At 35.1% G+C, this 23,582-nt stretch overlaps 1 protein-coding gene and 1 long non-coding RNA gene across 2 annotated transcripts in view; one reads left to right on the forward strand and one right to left on the reverse strand.

Annotated features, from left to right (window-relative positions):
- The window catches only part of LOC115450366, a 67,322-nt gene extending 49,964 nt beyond the window's left edge, over positions 1-17,358 (reverse strand). Inside the window, exons 1-3 of the long non-coding RNA XR_003939277.2 lie at positions 17,051-17,358; positions 16,703-16,768; positions 16,323-16,351 (exon numbers count right to left, since the gene is read on the reverse strand). This is a non-coding gene — a long non-coding RNA (uncharacterized LOC115450366). The remainder of the gene's footprint in view (positions 1-16,322; positions 16,352-16,702; positions 16,769-17,050) is intronic.
- A 400-nt stretch (positions 17,359-17,758) lies between these two features.
- On the forward strand, positions 17,759-20,376 carry LOC115450367 (transmembrane protein 147). Its single transcript, XM_030178365.2, has 4 exons — positions 17,759-17,964; positions 18,042-18,183; positions 19,414-19,536; positions 19,907-20,376. Exons 1-4 carry the CDS (start codon positions 17,888-17,890, stop codon positions 20,252-20,254), a joined length of 690 nt encoding a protein of 229 aa, XP_030034225.2. The 5' UTR covers positions 17,759-17,887; the 3' UTR covers positions 20,255-20,376.
- Positions 20,377-23,582: the final 3,206 nt, after the last annotated feature.

Genomic DNA, 23,582 nt, shown 5'->3' on the forward strand with positions numbered 1-23,582 from the left:
AATTACAGAACTCATAAGATATTGAACTCTGTTTACAATGTCCTCCGGCCCGGAACAAAAAGAGCTTGACGGCTACTAACGTTTTATGTTAAACTAAGGAATGATGCCATTGTTACTAAAATGTATCTACATTACAAGCACAGGACAGCACAATGAAATATAGTTAGTGAATTAGATAAGCAATAGGTTCCAGTCGGTTAAACGCCGCAGCCCGCAGCCCGCAGCCCGCCGCCCGCCGCCCGCCAGTCACGGCTGAAATATTAATCATGACTCTTTCAGCCTCCGCGGGGAAATTTCATACATTGACTTTATGTTAATGAAATAAATTGCTTACTTACTTTGCCCGCTCATCATGACTCGACGTGGGAAATCAGATAAAATGTGCAGAAAATGTTTCAATGTAGCATATAGATGAGTATTATTTCCCATGGGTCGATACTATGCAAAACAATATTTGTTTGTATGTAATGTTTGTAGTAAGCTATGTTTGCACCACCACTTTTGTTTAGGTTCGTAATACGGCACCGTACAGCACTTGTTACCTTAAGTGTCTAGTGACCATTCTTGGTTATTGCATTGGTGTCGATTTATGTGTAAACAATTGCTTGGCGGCAGAAATGGAAATATAGGTGGCACCTTCCTAAGTACCTTAGGCTGAACTAAAATGCAACATCAAGGATAGTATTTGTCCAAACAAACATCTACAATATCTATAGTTGTACTAGAGTTAAAGTTTCACGGAAAATGTTCTGATAATGGGCTGCTAATGATGAATGATTATCATCGACAGGGATGATGTGCTTGTGAAAAGGGTTGTGTCGCGGACGCATTAGCCGTAAATGATGGATGGCTATCTTTGTCTCCTACGACCTGACATGGCCATTAGCAGTGTCTGCTGGCGGCGGCGATGTACACAATACAGCTCTACTAGTTACACCTCACGTATACGTTATATTGAATTTAGAAAGCAAATCTCCGATTTATTGCTGATTACCCAACTTATTTTAAATTTTATGTTATTGAATGACAAACCGAGCACGTCCATCAGCAAATTATTGTGAGCGGTACGCCTGCCTGCAAACAATGGCAATACTATTCTTCAGAACGAGGCATGACAGCGAGTCTTTGCCTAAATACAATGTGGATTTTTAAGATGGCTTAATAAGGCTGACTACCTTAGCAGTTGTAGTTACACGAAAATTTTGTAAGAGAAATGATAAGTTTTAAATGAATAAAAATTTTTAATTTACTTTTAAAAATATATAGTCAGCAAGAAATTTAATAATTTACACAAAAACTTTATTGCCAATGTACAGTTTCCTATAAAGATCAAAAGATTCCATGCGACCGTTTAAGGTTTGGGTTAGTTATAAATCACAGACTCGAATGCGTTTTTAAACATGTCTAACTTTTTCGTTCTGGGTCATTTAATCTACAACATTAAATAGAAATGTATTTAGGAAGTGAAAATATAATAAAAACAATTACGGTGTATATTTAAATTATACTTGGATTCTATTTTTGTACCGACGCATAAACCATTTAAAATACTTCATACGCAGAACGCTAATCAATTGGTCAGTAAAAAATATTCAAGGTCCCTCATACTAGCACCAACGTCTATTGCTCGGTAATCATATTGAAATTAAACTTTTACTGATTTTTCTGGCATATCAACACCAAATTGATTTCTAAGCAACGTTACTAATGTAATTTAAAATAGACATAATATGCCTCACGTATATATTCGTCGTTAGGTAATCTCCAACGACGGCCATAAGCAAGTTTACGCGCAAGTTATTGTATTGTGAGCAAAATCATAACGCAACGTACGTACCGCGTGCGTCGTGAAAAAACAATAAAATATTTAACTACGTCACGCCGAGCGGACATTCGGCCGTAATGACTCCGACGATAATATTGCTTACGATTTATAATGTATCTGTTTTATTACCATGGGGCGGAGGCGAGTAGAGGAACGTGGCAGAGTCCCTGTCGCTAATAATCTATACTGATATAAGGCTGAAAATTTTATTTGTTTGAACATACCGATCCCTGTAACTACTACTCTGATTCTGAAAGAAGCTACATTATCCCCGAATGAGGTCGAACGGTAACCACCGAACGCATGCCAAACTTAGTACTTTAAGTCTCGTAGAGTATTGAATTCAGTGAGTACCAATGGTATTTGGTGATAATGAAATTTAAAAACCTTAATAAATATAGTTTATTTTGTAGGTATCTGGCAAGCGAATCCCTCTGGGTTAAGATCTCCGCTTCATCAATATCTGCCGAGTGTGCAGGCACTGTATTAAATTATAGAAAACATTGAATTAAAAGCAAGATTTCCACAGAATTCTTAAATAACATTTCATAACCAATCATTGTTTCGAAATGTTTCTTCCTTAAACCAATTTTTATATACTGTCTGATTGTTTTTCCTTGCAGGTCGAGAAATGACGCTTCATGTGAATCAATCTCAGTCCATATAACGTACATACCAACAATAAGATTTTGAATGTATAAGAGATGTATGTCCACAAAGAGGTATATCTACTAGTATCCGCCCCTTTAATATTCCTTCGAGTTATTGGTAGTTTATGTTGCAGTCGTAATAGTAAAATGATCCTAATATCATAATGCAACATAAACTCGCGTTACTGTTGTTTGTAGGTAACAAATGATCACTATCAACTGTTAAGGTTTTTTTTGTATAAAATTGAACCACAAGACGAGCAAATCACTTTGGTGGTGCGTCTGCCCGTTGATTTAGTCCAGCATTAGGTACCACTCTCGTCAGTGTGACAATTGATGTTAGGTCTTCTTATAGGTAGTACTGACACCCATTGCAAAATCCTTCTAACTTTGATGTTTAATACCTAGGGACAGAAGTATAAGTAGCCGAATGATGATTTGGTTTTTAACTATGTACGTGGAGAGTGGTCAATTGATATCTAACGCTTTTGTCATATTTCAGAAAGAATTAGAACTTCTTTTTTTTTTGTTTCGCGGAGAAAGTCCCTTATTACTACCGCCCAGCCTTCGTGGGGGGCGACTGAGCGGTTATGCTGGGGTAACCGTGCCTTACGGCCCGGCGTTCAGCCGCCCGGATTTGATCGTGACCTTCGGGCGACCGCCGGGCCGAGTCCCTAACCCTATGTACAACTTAACCTATGCACGGCCTACTAGCTAAAACTCCGCGGTAGCCCTCTTCGGCGCATTAGGGACGTCTGCGGGCTTCCTCTGACGTTTAAGTGTCTAGTCTGCTACCGCAGCCGCCCCTGCGCGGTGCCGCCTTGCGGCCCGTCTCCTAATGGGCTCAGAAGCCCTCGCGCACCGAAGGACGCCCTCGGCGTCTACGGCAGCGTGAGGCCAACTACACACACTGCCGTCCAACCCGGGGGAGAAAGAATTAGATCTACTTATTGTGCGACTAATAGCAGTTGGCGTATCCCTCCTATGCGAAGGAAGTGCCTGTCAATGACAATAATATTATGATTACAATTGACCATGTAACATATTGTCGCATTGTTAAAACATTCTATTGAACGAATTAAAATTGAACTGATGGTTAGTACATCGCACAATTGTAATTTGAAGAAAGGAAATCTAATTGTAATTTGGTGTAGCGGACATAACACTGGCGAAACGGGCGTTAAAATATAGCTACATTTTTTTATGTCTGAATGTCGGCTGTCGATACCCCCCTTACATAAAGATACCGTTTTGGAAAAAAATACGCAAAACCGAATTACTTACTATATAGCACTATAGTAGGTATAATGTCATAATACTTCTTTATGACTTTATACCTACTATAGTGCAACTTAACAGAATTTAAAACAAAACTATCGCATGAGATAGAAGTATAAGTATCAGTCCCACTGCTGAGAACCTATACTAGTCCTACTAATTATCAAGGGTTAACTTATTAAGACTTAGTAATTGAATAATAACAATAATAATATCAGCTCTGTATTATATACTGTCCCACTGGTGGGCACGGGCCTCCTCTAGGTACTACTGAGAAGGATTAGGCTTTAGTCCACCACCACTGGCCTAGTGCGGATTGCTAGACTTCACTCACCCTCAAAATTCCTATTAGGGATGTTTTCCTTCACCGTTAATGCAAGCGATAATTCACAAAGAATACACATTTTTTTTAAATCAGAGGTGTGTGCCCTTGGGATTTGAACCTGCGGACTTTCGTCTCGGCAGTCCATTCCACACCCAACTAGGCTATCGACGCTTGATAACATATTAATATTATATGCGTATTACACATAGTAATTGAATGCGATCTAAAAATTACAGATATTAAAATGTGTAGAAAAATGTTGTAAAACTCGGAAACGAACAATACGAAACGATCCCACGCTTGACTGACACATGTCATTCGTCACTCACCGGATCACATAACACCTATTTTACAATTAATGATGGTAAACTGTCAATAATCCCGTATTAATGATTACTATAGCGGGACAAAGCCGGTCAAATTGCGCAGAACAGCGGCCGCCGCCCGCCGGACGATGTGAAAATTTTAACTAAATCCCCGTAGTGAATGAACGCTGCAGGGGATTAACCTTATTCCTTTATACCATGCTTCGTATTTTTTTGGAACATTTGTTAGTTATGAAATAGTACATTTTAAATATTCTATAATGCTTCGCAACAAGTGGTCAACTTTTTTCGCTAGCAACAATTTGTATACAAGTAGGACGCTACTGTACACTATATTATAGAATTTAGATTATCTACTAGGTTAAACGACTCACTGATGCAACTAATGTAACGCTTCATTAAGCTTACTTAAAATCATGTGGTAGCTAGAGATCGTGTGATATTCATATCGTACACAAATCCAGAATAAGACAGATGCATTTATTGTTTATTTCAAGACCTACACAATTTGATTAGACCTAAGACCATATCAATTTGACAGCTCCACTGCGCTATCACTTATTACTTACTTAATGATATTGATCACAATCAAAATGACACTATATAATATAATCATGACATATCTGTAACTTATGCCCAAGTATAACCGATAATAAAATATTTTTTTCGCTATATTATTTAGTGATTCAAACGTTATTCCACTTGACGAATCAAAAAGAAATTTGAGATGTAAGCATGTTAAACACAAAACATAGTAAGCGGCGCGATCCCCTATTTTGGACCTCCGCGCCTCCGCAAATCGTAATCCTCTTAGAAAACATTTCCAATTTAAAAAGAATTCCTCTTATCCCTCCGAGGAGGGCACGCGTAAAAAATAAAAGGAAAAAAACTCTGTGACACGCGTTCACCTAAATACCTACAGTTATATCCAAGATGGTTTTCACCGAGCCCTCTCGATTCCTTACAGGTCGCTTCTTCCGTCGAGAAAGCATCTATTGAAACTCCACTTAGATCGTGTTAGCTATCTATTTAGTATAAAAAGGGTCGAGAATTTCTTGAGATCCTTTTTTCGAAGGTGCCCCATCCCACTGTGCGGCCCGAGCCGTGCGCCGACGCTCCGCGCCACCCGCCCGCTCACGTAGCACCTACCATGCCCATTATGAATGCAGTATGGTAGTAAATTTCTTTAACCCTCCCGAATGTTAATGTATCGTTCGCGAACTTTATACACCCCAATGGTTTTAACCTAATAGTAGGTACTTATAATGTTATGTAGTAGATAATAAAGTATAAACTGAAAAACGTCAATAGCTCTGGAGTATTACCTATCGCTCGTTTAAAGTTACGTTCTTAAAATTTACGGTACAACTAAAAGATATGATGTTTCAATACAAAATCCAGCCAATATACTCCGGAGCTGTACGTCACACCCCCTTTTATCGTCAATCTTCAATTCAAATATTTAAAGGGCATCTGAATTGGATTCTGTGGGCCGCGGAGTCAGTGCGGCCGAGTTCGACCCGAAATTAGATCACACACGCGGTTACTGCGCGCTCCCTAAACTAACAATTTTGTTAAAATCAACTTACCCAGATAAATTGAATTTCAATAGCCCTAAGTAAAGTTAAAATTGTATCATGATGGTAACAAATTGCGATTTTATTTCAAGTACAAGTTTGTTTTGAATTTTTAGTATCTATGTATGTACCTACTACTACAAGGTACTACTACAATGTGAAAGGTGAAAATTGCATTTGAAGTCATGGACTTATAAACGCGAAAGGTAAACGTACCATCATTTTATTATATCTGTGACTACTTATTTAAATAATTTCAAAATAAATATACAATAACATTAATCAACTATTACAATGTTTATTAATAAATCAAAAACGATTTATTTACAACTATAAAAAAACATCATATCCATCAGGTTTATGTAGGACCTTTTAGACACAAAGAACATCGTAAATTACAATTCGGTTTACGGATATCGAAGCGTACCTCTGCGTACGGTATTGGGAGGTATTACGTCAATCTCTACGAAATACGAAATATACAATCCACATAAGGCGGATGCGGCCTCGCCTGGGGATCAGTTAACCCACGTTACACGACATCCCCGGCGGAGGATTCCGACTTTCCACAAAGAAAATAGCAATCAAAATTTGATTTACCGCCACCCGCGGCCGTACATCAAACTGCTCTAATCCGTGAGCACAGTATCCCCGCGCCGCACCCTGCACATACACCGACGCGTATCTACACCGGCAAAATTGTACTGCTAGACCAATTATTTTATGTCGAAACTTAAATCATGAGCAAACTAAATCAAACCATTTAACAGGCTGTGCTTTCTATTGTAATCTACGTCATCTATACTGTTATATAAAGCTGAAGAGTTTGTTTGTTTGTTTGAACGCGCTAATCTTAGGAATTACCGGTTCGAACTGAAAAAATATTTTTGTATTGGATAGCCCTTTATTCGTGGAGTGCTATAAGCTATATATCATCACGCTATGACCAATAGGAGCGGAGCAGTAATGAAACATGTTGCAAAAACGGGGAAAATTTATTAGTTTTGAGAGCTTCTGTTACGTGCGCTGCGTAAACGGTTAAAGTTATGCAACAAAAATGTAGGACGGGATTGTTCCTCTTAAAAAGTTCTACAAAATATATTATAAAACAAAGTCCCCCGCTGCATCGGTCTGCACGAACGTGTTAAACTCAAAAACTACCCAACGTATTAGGATAAAATTTGGTATGGAGACAGTTTGAGTCCCTGGGAAGAACATAGGCTCCCGGGAAAATATATAACGTGACTTTTATAACGGAAAACTTTAGCCCGAAAAACAGTATAACGCGGGCGGAGCCGCGGGCAAAAGCTAATAAAGAATACAAGCCCTGCAGACGTCTCATTAATATAAAAGGAAATAATTAATAAATTATTGAATTTTATCTTAACACTCTAAAATATAATTTGGATAACTAATTTTGTTCGTGAGAGGTGAACGGTCGGCAAGTATAGACAGTTCTTAAAATCTAAGGGGATTCGGCAGCGCTGTCGAATTGAAAATCCTGCCGGCACGAAGCCTTGTTAATATTTATGATCAAGTAAAAAAACGAGCATGCCTATGAATAAATATGCAAGTAGTATCGACTGTACCTTCACACGGCGAGGGTGCGTATACATATATAAATATGAATTCAGTTAAAGCCCAAGGCGCGAACACAATCTAATGTTTGCAATCACACTGAAATAATGTTTATGGTGTGTAATAAATAACAAATAATGTGACATGTTCAATGTCTATATAATATTTTATTTTTTTAATTTATTTATACATATATTATAACACCATAACAGTTTATACTAATGCGATGTTATACAGATTTAATCTTAACAATTGATTTCAATACATCTATGAGCCATTTCTGTGAATTCTGACTGCTGACAGGTTATATATAAATATATCCAAGCTCTGGGATATAGTGATGTATGTACAATTGTTATTCTTACTACATATTTTCTATGCAATATGCAACCACCAAATGGTTAGTAAGTTGTGACTAGAATGTTTTAGACTCTATAACATTTCGTTACGTTATAACATTAAGTTTAACATAACCCATGAATGGATTCCAGTCATTCTGCATACATAACTTCAATGTCTTCCGGGTTCTAAATTTAAGTAAAATTTTAAAACTACATCAAATAGAAAATAAATAGCATACTACGCAAAATTATAAAAGAAATAGACGGAAATATTACTCTTTATCTCGGGTTGGTAAGCAAAAGGGTCAATATAATTTCGTACGTCGGTGAATATTGACGAGACCCTCTCCAATACAAATTTTAGATGTCGTAGGGGTGAGTCGTGAGGAATAGTGACAGCGAATGATGAGAAACAACGCCGCAACAAAATCAAATCGCTTAGGTATACACGTTACAAAAAAATATAAATATATGTTTCCAATTAAATCGCTTTCATTAATATACAAACATTCCCTTTAAAATGAATATATGTTATAAAACACCAGTAATGATATTTATTTCCTTGAATATGATGTAAGTAAATAATAACAATATTGAAAGCATGAAAAATGAAATAAGTTTCTACATTATATGGAATAATCCCTCTACCTCTTTTACTTTATATTGTTATTCCATTTGAAAACAAATAATCGTAATCACTGATGTTTATTAAGAACTCCGCACCACCTGACATCCCTCAAGATAGTATCTTTATAAAGGCAATAAAAAAATTACGAGCAAGAAACAAAACTATCCCCTCGCTTCGGCAATTTTGCATGGAGATCGATCGAGCAGAGGCACGGCGCGGCGCGGGAGGGACCGGTGAGCGATGTCGCGTTGGGGGTTGTTCAAACAGGGATGTAGCAGGGCGAACGAGCGGGCAGTGGGAACACACGTCCTCACAGTATTGAACTTCTACAAAACGCTCAATAGTTGTTTACAAATATTTATAAACTTGTATTCATAGTAGCAACAATATCGACCGTGAAAATTTAAAATGTGGTAAGTGATAAACGTCGACTTTAGTTGTGACAATATCAATGACCATTACATTTGGTCTTTCCACAGGAGGCACTATAAAATCAATTTCTAACAGTAAATATTACTCACAATAAATATTAAAAAAGCTAAATATATATATCCTAAATATTTTGATGATTTAAAATGTGACTCCGTTCAGAGCAGGGCCAACTCCGCGCCGGCAAGTTTTGTCGCGTTAGGGAGTTTGCATGGGGTCGCCGAAAGCAGTTTCCGATAAGGCCCCCGGCGGCGAACTCGGACTTTCGGTATTTTCGGCTCAATACTCGCTTATCTGCGTGCCACACTCGCCTGCAGTGTACGTGAGCCGAATAATGCATCTACGCTCCCTCGAAATTGAAATTATTTTCCTATAATACTGTATTGATTGCACGATTGATACCTTTCTTAGCACGTGGTCATTTGAACATCGTACCGTGGTTTTACACATACATAGGTAGGATATTATAATATTATAATTATAAATATTTTGTATTAGTTGTAGAGCAATAGATAGGTATATGCATTGCTATAAAATTTGCTAAGATGATCACGATTACAACAACTATGTGAAGAGTTTCCGCCGAAGCCCTATATAAACACCTTGTAAACATATCGCTTACAACTTCACCACATAAAGCAACATATCGGTTAAACCACTAAAACATATTGTCGAAATTTATCCAGTCGCCATATTTATAATCTACAATATTATTTTGACCCTATTTGTATTGTAAGAAGTCGAAATGATAAACGGAGGCTCTATTTAATTATTAATGATGAAATTTCTAAATTCTTCTAGTCTTGGCCATATTTAGACGTTGCACGCAGTAACGAGTTAAGAGGGCGCGAGATTAAATTATTAATTCACAATAAACTTTTTTTGTGACAGGTTTTATCGCCAAACATTCTGCACATGCAAAATATATATATTTTTTTAAGTATATCCAAAATTATATATTACTATAATAACGACTATAGCGTTCGGATTATGTGGCCCCTCAATATTGTTATACCCAGTATTGACGGTATTAACACTTAAAACTTTAATATAAAATAATGACATTTTAATATAAAATTCATATTTAAATCCCATTAAACATAAAACAGTGGGTAATGGGAATCGAAACTTATTGTGAAATTATTACACACACATACCCACCGATAATACTATTATTTAGGTAAGTATTTGAAAGATCCTACAAACATCGCAAAATTATTTATGCATAACAATACAGGTACGTAGTTTTGTTCGTGTAATATTGTCGTATAGGAGTATTATAAATATACTAGCTTTTGCTCGCGGCTCCGCCCGCGTTATAAAGTTTTTCAGGCTAAAGTTTTCCATTATAAAAGTAGTAGTTTCCCGGGAGCCTATGTTCTTCCCAGGGTTTCAAACTGTCTCCATACCAAATTTCATCTTAATACGTTGGGTAGTTTTTGAGTTTAAGACGTTTAGGCAGACGGATGCAGCGGGGGAAAACTAATAAATTGTACCCGTATTTGCAACATGTTTCATTACTGCTCCGCTCCTATTGGTCATAGCGTGATGATATACAGCCTATAAGACCCCACAAATAAAGGGCTATCCAACACAAAACGATTTTTTCAGTTCAAACTGGTAGTTCCTGAGATAAGCCATTACTGCTCCGCTCCTATTGGTCATAGCGTGATGATATATAACTTAGAGCACTCCACGAACAAAGGGCTACCCAACGCAAAAAGATTTTTTCAGTTTGGACCGGTAGTTCCTGAGATTAGCCATTACTGCTCCGCTCCTATTGGGTATAGCGTGCTGATATATAGCCTATAGCACTCCACGAACAAAGGGCTATCCAACGCAAAAAGAATTTTTCAGTTTGGACTGGTAGTTCCTGAGATTAGCGCGTTCAAACAAACAAACAAACAAACAAACTCTTCAGCTTTATATAATAGTATAGATTTAGAAGTTTAAAGGATTAGGTACTTAGCGCCGCGGCGTGTCATAACAAACACCTGCCGCTGTCGTCCATCGATTAACGTTTGCCAAAAACAAATGGTTGACGCTCACCAGCGGGCAGCCGGACACCACTCAACAATCAAGATTGAGATCTCGAAGGGCCGCAACTCTTGTCCTCAACTCCACATGACAAATGCTCGGTCCCCACTTTTACGGTTTTTTACCCGATGAGGGTGTCACGCAAAAAATGTATAAGGAAATTTACCTAATGGTCCCCATTCTTTATACTCTATCTCCATTGTCGCGCGGACAATGCTGTAATGGAGGGATGACGTGAGCGCAGCCCGGGATAGCTTCGCATTTATTCCTTTATCTCTTTTAAATGTAAGAGAGTTCAATTTTTAGATTTCATTTATAACAGGGTCAAGAGAGCGGCATTTTGGCATAATAGGTCTGTTGATATATCGTAGATAAGTATCTAATAGATAATAGTTGCACTATTAAAACAGCTACACATTACGCATCGTTTAAAATAACTTATATATTAAAATATTATATTATAAAGTAGAGCAATGTTTTTTTTCTACTACCTAGAATCAAAATCTAAGGAATATTCGGTCATCGAAATAAAACTAGTTTTCGAATTTTATCGATGTTTTTGTAGTCTGCCCCGTGACTGAAGGCGACAGTCTTCGAAACGCCGGGAGATAATGAAAACATCCCAAAATTACACGGAAAAGAAAATTAAAAAATAATTTATTTTTTCATATGTATAAATCCGTATACAACGCCATCTCTAATGATAAAAAAACACGGACAAAAATGAACACGGCGTTGTATAGATTTATTTATTTTTATTTTGATTGTTCTGTATAATAGGACTGAAGAAGAGTGGGATATGCAAGAAGGTTTTAGAAATGTAATAGGTAGCACTGATCTAGGTTTTTCTTAAGGTTTATAGCGGAACACACACTATATCCAAAAAAGTATTTTATGCCTTCGTATACTTGAAAAGGGCTTATGATCGCGTGCCAAGCCCCGAGAACAGACCTATGGTCAATACTGTCATTAACATATGTGGCATTGAGGGTTGTCTGGTAAGGATATTGAAATCTTTACATTTGAACTCTAAATCCTGTAATGATTTCTTATAATATAGAATCCGAAAATTAGTGTAATTTCAATGTCTAAATCCTGTATCAGAGTAAATAGAGCGTATTCAAACTTGTTTCACATCTAAAAGGGTATTGAGTATATGTGCGGGTGTGTGCAATAGTGAGTAGGCAAGCGGTGTCTGTAAAAGAGAGAATGGCTAATCATAATGGAGTGCTGGCATAGCGCTTATGTATAGAACGCAATGCTGTGTTTGACAGAAGAACGAAAGTAGGATAAATGAGGTTGAGGTAAGTTGAAGCATAATGTGATAACTAAGATTAAAAGAAGTACTAATGCTGAGATGGTTTAGACACATGGAAAGGATGAATGAATGACCGAAACGAAAAATATCTATTGAGCAAATGTAGTTGATACGTCTGGAAAAGGGGGCCCAAAAAAACGTCGATTAATGAAATATATTATCTTCTTTGAAAGGGTTAGGTCAAATGTACTCTTTAACTGGCGAAAGTGTACTAAAACTATAAATGTGGAAGAGACAAAAGGAGGTGTGTCAAGATCATAGTATGTACCGTTCGAAAACCTCATTTTCGTGTACTAGTAGACAACTACTAGTACACGAAAACGTAAAAGGTGTATATGATTAATTGTTCATTTTATTTTTAGAATTTACACTGCGTAAACTGTTAAAATTACTTACGAAACGAAAATGTATGACCAATGACGTTTTACAAATAGACGCGTCATAGACTAACAAAATTGCACATAAAAACAGCGGACTATTTACTACTGACTGTATAGTGTACAGCCCTAGCATCTCGCATTGATACGGCCCGAGTATCGACCACCATCGACATGACAGTCGAATAAAATGCATTTGTTAAAAAATAAGTTAAATAGTGTATACTTATTACTAACGTATGAAATGAAACGTTTGTTTCATATACCTTTGGAGTATAATTTGTACATCGTCTAAAACCGAGGAAGGCATTTTATTTATAAAAATACAAAAAGTTACTAAGCCGACTAGCCGGGACAATGGTTTGAGGTTGAGTAAGTGAATGTCGGGTAATTACCTTGCTTTTGGTCTTGCCAGTATTAAGGTTTGACAACGTATCTATGTAATAAAAACATCTTAGTATATGAAAGAATTATTCTTCTTAAAAAAGTTCTAAAAAATCTGTAGATATATATAAATCTATAGTATAGATACTACATAAAGCTGAAGAGTTTATTTGAACGCGCTAATCTCAGAATTCTTTTTAGGCTAAGGAAGGCTATAGGCTATATATCATCACGCTATGACTAATAAGAGCGGAGCAGTAATGAAAAATGTTGCAAAAACGGTGAAAATGTATTACTTTTGAGAGCTACGTTGCGTGCACTGTGTTAACGATTAGTAATGCAACAACCAAGTGTGAAGGAAAAAAAACAATATATACTCTATACTAGTGATGTAACAATTTTAATTTTTTGAATATTCGCGAATGCGAATGCGAATCTTCGGTTTTTGTTCAAATTTGGTGCCAATTGTCTATGACTTGGTAAAAGTCTCGTTCGAACGAGATGCTTTCCGTTTGTATTTTGTTCCGAGAATTGCTGAGTTGATTCGTATCAGTTCATTGATTGTTCATTTAGTTCACAGAGGCGGTTTTCAACAAATTAATGGATTTTTATTTTATTAACCTATTATTATCGTCAAAATGTTTTCTTTTTCTGATATTCATATACGCAGTTTACGAATTTGCGAATGTGAATTGCGAATGCAAATATGCGAACATTCGCGAATGTGAATATTCGTTACATCACTACTCTATACAATTATACAAAGCTGAAGAGTTTGTTTGTTCTAACGCACTAATCTCTGGAACTACCAGTTCAAATTGAAAAAATATTTTAGTGTTGGATAGCCTATTTATCGAGGATGGCTATAGGCTATATGTATATCATCACGCTATGACCAATGGGAACGGAGCACTAATAAAAAATGTTGCAAAAACGGGGAAAATTTATTAATTTTAATAGCTTCCGTTGCGTGTGCTGCGTAAACGATTAAAGTTATGCAACAATTATGTATGACGGAATTATTCCTCATAAAAAAATTAAAAAAATATCTTTTAATACAATGACCACAGCCATGTGTCTGCCTGACTGAACGCGCTAAACTCAAAAACTACTCAACGGATTTCGATAAAATTTGGTATAATGATAGTAAAAGACCCTGGTAAGGACATTGCTACTTTCTATCCCGGGAAAAAATAAAGCGGGATTTTTATTCCGGAATCTATACTATTATATAAAGCTGAAGAATTTGTTTATTTATTTGAACGCGCTAATTTCAAGAATTATTGGTTCGAATTGAAAATTATTAAATTTTTGGAAAGCTTATATGCTCAGCTCACTATGATGAATAGGAGCGGAGTATTCTTTTTGGCACAATGTCAGCAAATGTGAAGACGAATATGTGGTTTTATTTAGTAACGCAATGTTAAAATGACCCTGTATATATATAAACATGGAACATTCAGTTTTAAACCATAAATGGACAGGACATAGGTAATATCGTTGAGTAAAGATAAAAACAATAAAACTTTTCATTGATGTAAATATCAACTGCTTTTTACAAGCTTTTATTTTACTTGCAATGTTTGTATGTATGTATGTTTATGTCGAATATTGCTACAGAATAATAAAGCGGTTATCCTCAACCGATTGAGATCAAATTATGCATATACTTATGACTAGTTTGGATGCAGTGCATCGTTAGTTAAATGACGTCATTCTAAATCCAATATGGCGGACGGCCCAACATACTGGACAACATTTTTTTGCTTGTCCATAATACGGGTAGCAAATTAAGGGTTCTCCTGAAAAAAATATGTATAAACTGACATTTGCCTTTGACCATTCGAGGACATGGTGTACTATTTCCCGGCTAAACGGTAAGAGTTAGCGAGGTCGTATCTTAATAATATCAACCTATACCCTAAGCAAATTCTAGCTATAATGAAAACAAAACAAATGGTGGGAAACAAGATGGCTGCCAAAGTAATTTTAAGGTCATAATTTAGATATAATTATTAGATATAAGTTTGTGATTTTTGAACTGTTGTAGGCAAGCGCAACAGCTAATTGTTGGCGACAAAAAAAATTATATAGCAGATTCAAGATACATACATACATAGTATCACGCCTTTATCCCATAGGGGTAGGCAGAGACTATAGATTGCCACTTTGCACGGTCCTGGCATATTTCTCGCGCTTCCTCAACCTTCATTAATCCTTTCATGTATTCCCTCCGGTTCCGGGTACTTTTGACCTAGCCTTTACTGAGAATGTCAGATATCTGACATTCGAAGGTTCGGTGCGGTCGACCCCTACCGGCTCTTCCATCCACATTCGCCTTATAAACCCTCTTTGTCAGTCTCTTTTCATCCATCCTCTCCAAATGCCCAAACCACCTTAGCATACCCTTCTCAATTTTTGTAACTACATCCTCTGTCACTCCACACATATCCATTACCGTAGTATTCCGCACTCTATCATTCAAAGTCACCCCACACATACTTCTTAACGCTCTCATTTCCACTGCTTTAATTTTACTTTCATGCTTTTTCTGCCATACCCAACTTTCACTACCATACATCAGAGTGGGCAATAACACTCCTCTACAGACAGCCAGTCGTGCCTTTTTGGACACTTTGCAGCTACCTATAAAAGTGTATTCAAGATGGTCCCCAATAACTTAGTTGGTACAATGGGTCTATAATTTTGCTATCCTAGGGTTTTTAGAATCACGAATCATGATTTCGGGATGGAATTGTTCGGGGAAAATATTGCAACTGAGTTTTAATAACTAAAAAATAAATTAATAGTAAAAAATATATTTTATAGAGATTGTGTAGATAATAAAATAATTATGTAAGTAACTTAATCTTGACAAAACCAAATCCTGCTACTAGCTTTTATCTTTACACAGCATAAAAGAAAATTTCAATTAATTAAAAGTTTATTTTTTCTTCTTAGAACATTTAAATAAAAGCTTGTTTATAAAATATTTTTAATATGAATTTATTTTATTATGTATTTACTTTTTATATTATTAAGTATAATTACCATAATAGATAACTATATATCAATTATATGATTGAACCTTCAAATGTATTTCACTTAATTAGATTCATACTTCTTTAAATTCACTGAGATCTACACAATGTTCCTTGTAGGAGTTTTTAATTTTTTTTTGTAAAAGAAGAAGTATTTTTCATTAAGTAGTAACTAAATCAAACAAATACCAAAATAAAACAAACTCACCTGATACATAATCCATTATAAGCCACATTCTGAAAATTAAATAACAGTACACTCATTTCACACATTTCATTTGAAGAAATATTAATAATTTTATTATTCAGATTATTTATTAATTTCAGAGTTGTATATTAATATAGAAAAATATCTAAATTACAAATAAAATCCATATTATGCAAATGAAAACACTATATGTAAAAATAACACAAGTGTGTCCAAACAGTAACCGGAGGGAACTGGAACATGGCCGGAGAAGCCACCGAGTGGTGGTCCGTCTTCACAACAAATACATTCAAAATTGCCAAATACTGCTTTATCATTGGACGACCAACCCCTTGATTCTTTGCGCGTGTGCTAAAAAACGAAAGGGTTAAACAACTTACCCTTTTTTAAAGGTCACCCCATATTTTGCATCCCTTTCGTTATATTATATTGTAGAATTCCCCTTCCTGAAAAGAGTAAAGCAGTCATATTGTGTTAAAGCGAATCAGTTACGTTCTAATGTGAAAATGGTATTTGCATATTGTTTAGGTATTTACCTACTTACCTATAATAAATATATAAAACTAGTTTTGCACCTTTAAGTAAATAATACATTATTATAAATTTCATTCATATTCCTTCTAGTCTACAGCAAAACTAGCAACGATCTAAGTTAATATATCAGTATACGATGTTTAATGATCTCAAATTTTTAAATCAAGAAGTTTTACTTACGATCATTTGCTTACCTATTAATAGATATTGTTACATATTTAAACTCTTATTAATCTTGTTCCCTGCTCATAGTTTAGTTTGATTTAATGTGTTACTTAAGAAAATAACAAACAGGAATAAAAAATCGAATCCTAAACTTATCTATGGTAAAAATCCCGAATAAAACTATTTTACTTGAAAGTTAGAGAATTATGGCGGGAAGCCGAAAGATTGCCAATTATTCGAAAATCGTTGTCGTTCCAATTCAAGAAATATTTATATTATGTCAGTAGATACCAAATTAAAAAAAAAACTTAATATTACACTACAAGCACAACCAATATTAAAGAGAATTATAATATATATAAGAAAGCAATATTATCAATCACCTAGAAGCTTGACACCAAAATAAAAAAAGGTTTTATACCTACACGTTGTAGGTATAAAAACTTTTTTTTCTTTTACGTCACGTCCATAAAATTATTTTGTAACGAAATCAAATAATTATACATAATCATAAAACATAACTGAACGGCGTGAAACGGTTGACGTTTATATTATTTTATATTTTAATCTCAGAATAATAACAAGCATAGAAGTCTCAGAACAATGTCTTGTTCTGAGATTTCAATAATCCTAAGCAATAATATGCCTACCAAATTAAAATATTACCTTTTGGAGCATAAGTGAACGAGAGAAAAAAAACATGTAGTTGTAGGTTAGAATGAGATAAAAAATAATGTTCTATACCATTTGACATACGATTGACAAAGTGCAAATGCAAACTGAGTGTCTAGGAAACTTTTCAATTTTGTTTTAATGAAAAAATAATTGAATGATAGTGCAATAAATTTAACTTAATACCACCCAAGATGACTCTGTATCATTTTGGCAATTGTTTGGCTTTGGTGTACGCCCCGTATCATATGGCGTACAAATACTCTGGCATGTTAGTTTGTCCATTTGTTTAAAGGTTATATTTTGCTTTGAAGTCATTTGTCTATCAAATATCTTATATTATTTCAGATCTGAGTATGCGACGTTTTCAAAATGCGTTTATGCGGGTGGTCTATACATTTTCACTCAGCTGTGCAAAATGTTACTTCTAGCCACTTTCTTTCCTGATTCAGATAGCAGTCATATAACTGGAGAATACAATGTTGTTTTGGTAAGATATACTTCGTTTTTTTATTCTATTGAATAGCTAGAGGGGTATGTCATTCGCCTTAGCAGCAGCTCCATAGTAACAATATCACCTACAATATTGATTTATAAAGTGCTATGTGATATGCTGGATTAGTTTCCCGGAGATAAGTACTAGAAATTGTGTCTTACAATTCTCAATAATTACAATAATATTTTGTATTTCAGAAAGAACTTGTGATAAACTCTTTTTATTTCAAAGTTTTAAGCCATCATCATACTAAACCTTAAAGAATTAGACACATGTAAGACACCAAAAATAAACCTTGTTTCAGTATATTAGATTGTAGAAAATAGTTATTTTTAGAGCTAACCTCTTGGAGAATTATAAAGAGTTCAAACTGCATTTTGTGATAGATGTATTATCAGTGTATTCGATTTTTGTTCAGACTGCCACAATGGTGTAGTCATATGGGCTTCGAATGCCAGATTGGGCAAAATGTTATTTGTGTTTTTCTACTTAATATCAGCTTGGAATCTAGAATTTGTGTCTGATATGGCGATAGGCTCTTCCACTTTCATTATGGGTTAGATTACACAGGTGAAAAGTGGGTGCCCTAATTGTAGCTCTGTCTACCCTTTGTGGGATAAAGGTGTAATGTGTGAGTGTCCATTTTAAATAATTTTTATTTCGGGTTTCTGAGAAAATTAAGGCAAATACTTTGAAATAATAATCATACAAAACAGGTATAGACATCAAATTGCCAGTGGTAGTAACAATTATGTTTATACATATAATGCTTTACACGATTTGATGCGAATCTACTATCAATATTGATATTAAAATTGTCTAACGCTAATTGTTATGATAAAGCTAGATGAAAGCCTTTTTAACTATTTTTTTTCATCTGTTTTATTTTATAATTTAATATCATTATCTTTAGTGGTATGCGAAGTACATATCCAGTAACAAATCCTCACAATTTCTTGAACTAAAATAAGTCCTGTGGTATTTTTTTTAATCACTAAATGTTTCTTGGATCTATATCATCTAAAAGGTTAGAAAGGTAAGAAAAGGTTCAGGGTTAGTATATTTTAAAATGTTAGAGAGGAACTTTTATTCTATAAAAATAAATGACTGGGATACTACATATTCCATATTATGTGAATCACTTGGTATATTTCTGTGGTGTCTGTTTACATCTAAAGTAATATAAACATTTCATAAAAAAAAATTATCTGCTGCCTGTTTCAGGAGCTACTGAAAGCAACCGTAGATTTGGCAGACTTGGTTGGTCTTTACTTTGCACTCAACTCGGTTCCAGGCAAAGGACATGCAAAAATCTTCACAGCCGCCATTGGGTGGGCCAGTGCTGAAGTCAGTATATTCTGAAACCTACTTATATAATATAAAATTATTATGACAGTGGTACAAAAATTTTACTTACATTTTTATCTCCAAATTTATTTTGGAATTCATAAAAAATACCTTAATACTTACTGCATCATGTTTTATTATGTTTTAACTTACTTTTTGTAGTTTTTATTCACCAAGATCTAAAGCGACTGTAAAACTATTTATAGTGTTGTAACAAAAATATAATTTTGCTGGTATGTTGCACACAAAACATGTCACAGGCAAATAACAGTGTTCAGAACTGAAATATAACATTTAAAAAAGAATAGAATCTTATATAACCATTAAAAATCAACTGCATATTAAATAAACAACTTCTTGTATATTTCAGGTTGTGGTAACACGAAGTGTACTCCTGTGGGTTGGGGCTCGAGGCTCAGAATTCGATTGGCGTTACGTTCGTGCCTGCGCTGAGTCTAACGTAGCTTTGCTCGAACATGCCGCCACTGCAGCCCTCGTCTGGCTCTGGACTCGGAGTGATCTACCCCGAAAGCACTCCCCCATGGTCGTAACGCTGCTTGCGCTGACACCATACAGAGCATTGATGGAGGAAGCAATTGGAGCAGTCCTCCACCTCAGTGCATGGGCTTTGCTGGCTGTAAGAGCAATACACGCTTTTGCAGTGGGGCTCACAGCATTAGCAATGTATGCCGTATTGGCACAACAAATAGGAATATAACTGTGTATTTTGCCAGTGTTTGCATTTACTTTATATTTATTTGTTATTAGTAATTTATACAACTGTGTGAATGTTATTAATGTGGTTACTTTCCAACAATATACTGTACTGTAAACAATCGAGAATATGTTTGTAAAAGTGTGAGTAGCACCAAGTCTACAGTCAAATATTTCTCCGTAATTCAGCTGCACTCCGCCCTTTTTCTATACGGGACTAAAAACGTCATGCAGTTAAAGTGCATTGGGCCACAACGTAAACTCATTTACATTTTAAAATGTCGACAAAGTAATTTTCATGTATCTATCAGATAAAATTTATTCATAAGATAAAGTACAACACTAACCAATTTTAAAATTATAATTTTATGTATAAAGTTGCCTATTTCACTTTTATAATCGAGTAAGTAATCATTTATTTGATGAATAATTTTTATCTGACCAACGGTATAATAAAAAGAATTCACAACTAACGAATTATTTTTTTTAAGTCATATTTTTATAAGATCAGCATACACTCGAGTGATCTTCGTAAAAGTTTCTTAAGTTTTAGTGAAATTTTTAACGACAGGGAGGATACTTGCAAAGGTTCAGCAGGCCGTCGATCGCTACAAAGGGACACTCGTGTAGCTAAAAGCGGTCCTGGATGACACATTACAGGTCATTTTATTTTTTAATATCAATAACTACTAACGAACGAATAAAGTTACGCAACAATCATATACTTACTTATGACGGAATTTTTCCACTTAAAAAGCGTTGAAAATATATTTTAAAAAAAAATCCCCGGCCGAATGTGTCCGCATGACTGAACGCGATAAATTTAAAAACTATGCAACAGATTTCGATGAAATTTGATATAGAGTTAATGATTTTAACTCGTAGGGATAGCCTACTTTCTATCCCGGGAAAATATATAGCGGGATCCTGGAACATCCCCTCACGCGCGCGAAACCGCGAGCAAAAGCTAGTTATAAAAAGACCAGTAGTTAGTAATAGTGTCGTGTGCTCACGGCATTTTACTGATGACTGTTTTATTTACACGAAAAACCGTCGGCATCCAGTAGGTAAGCTCGACAGCAGGTCTACATTCAATTTCTCTGCTGATGATATACACACATATGCAGTAGCGGCCTTAACTCGTGCAAGTCTCGGGCCGAAAATGTTTGCAGGGCCTTTTTATATTTGTACCCCTTGCTAGTGCCTGCGCTAGTCCCGAGGCGGGAGCAAAATATTAAAAAGGTACCCGGTTCAACAATTTTGTAGATAAATCTCTTCAGATGGTAAACAGACTAGTGGCAAAAAAAGCCCTCAGTTGAACAACGCGCGAGGTAATCGTAATCAGAGACCAATAAACTAGATCGTAATCAATGACTAAATATAAAGAGGACAGGCCTCAAAAGTTAGCTATATGAATAAGTTATATTTATGTTAGGGAAATCGACGCAGAATTGTCAATATATATGTCTATCTCTTTTACTCAAAGCTTATTTGGAACGCAACAAAAAAAAGACAAAAATAATTGCTTTCTTCGCATATGGCACTATTTCGTTTACTTCAACACACTGGGACCGCCTTGCGGCAGAAACGCCATTTTATGCTGGCCAGTCGGCAAGTACATGTAGTGTCAGACGATGTAAACAAATCTTCATAAATATTGAATTTAAAGTAATATAATCATATTCTCAATTGTTCAGTGTGTTTATTAGTGTATTTGTTAAGTTTCGAAAATGACTCAGTGTTGTGTGAAAGGATGCAAATCGAATTCACGCAAGAAAGACCCCGAAATATATTTTCATGGGTTGGTAACTGTTTTTACCGAAAATTAGCAAATATCTTTGTATAATTACTTTTGGATGTGTTTTATCAATTAAAATGATATGTGGATCTGGTTTGTTAAGCTTTGGACCCTTTTAGGCGTGATTTATACACATTAAAATCATTATGTTTGTTTACACACGAGCTTAGGGATGGGTGGGTGGATTTGTTTAGAAATTATTGATATCGATATTTTAACAGACGCCCGTTTATCAGTTACGGTTTTTGTCTTTGGAAAGAATGTTAGAGCACACATCAATATTGTATTATTCAGAAGGACAAACTAAGTGAAATTAGAATATTTTTTAAGATAACCAAAAAATTTAAAAACCAAGGCAAAATGAATTGAGAATATTGAGCGACGTGATTGGAATCCTACACCAAATACATATTTCTTTACATTTTGAGAAGATATGCATAAACCACACGTTTAATTAACGCGAGTAAAGATAACTGTTTTCCAACAATATTCCCGATAAGTAAAATAGTACTTAATGATTATTATACTTCACCTAATAGTAATATTACTTTAATATATTGCTATGAATAAAATTAGAATTGTTACATAAAAGAATAGATAAACATAAAAGAAACAACATAAAGATGAAATGTAAGATATATTTTTACAATTGGCGGTCTTATGTTTCGAGCAACCTTTGCATGCACGGAAATAGATACATAATCATATTGTTGTTATTGCAAATAATTATTATAATTGATTATCTTAACCACCATTTTACGGTCATTGATTTTAGTTTGCTGAACCATAGTTATGTTTCTCGATCAAAGAGCACAATAATAAAATAAAATAAAACCAACCAAATAATTGCTGGCTACGCTATCTTATTCCATTTATCATGTATTAAATAAATATCTTAATCTGTAACTTAAATTTTTAGCAAGGAATAGTGCAACATACAAATATAGATCAAACACAACTGGATGTTTGTCACAACAGGTACTGCTTTGTTTAACAATTGTTACTTATAAATCAGTTTCAGTTTGTTTGTTTACATTATGATTTGTTATATTTATATTATGGTAGTTCCTAACCCCTTTCGTATTTGATCTTTTTGGGGCTTGTTTGTCTCTCTTAATTCTTCGATGTCGATACAAAATTTTCGGTACTAGCATATCACTATTGTAAGGGGCGGAGTCGGCACCATTTTGTTCATGAAATGTGCCGCATGTCACGTGACCATATTACCCATCCTCTATACTTCTTTTATCATTGATCGTAATGCAGTACCCTGCTTCCTCAAACTTCAGTGTACCTAGTAAGGAGGGGCGAGCTACGTATCAAATAGCCAAAGAGAATTTTATAACCACTACGTTAAAATAGTGCAAATAGCGGTCCTTGCCTTCCTTCGACAATATCTCGAATCACAAGAAAAACTTTTTATGGTGATAAAGTATAAATTTTATAGTGAACTTATTCGGAAAAAAAACCTCAGGTACTTGACAGAATTCTTGATTTATAATGTCGTGATATTTTGAATTCAACATTTTATATA

This window comes from Manduca sexta, chromosome 24 (genome assembly GCF_014839805.1).
Source record: "Manduca sexta isolate Smith_Timp_Sample1 chromosome 24, JHU_Msex_v1.0, whole genome shotgun sequence".
NCBI lineage: Eukaryota > Metazoa > Arthropoda > Insecta > Lepidoptera > Sphingidae > Manduca > Manduca sexta.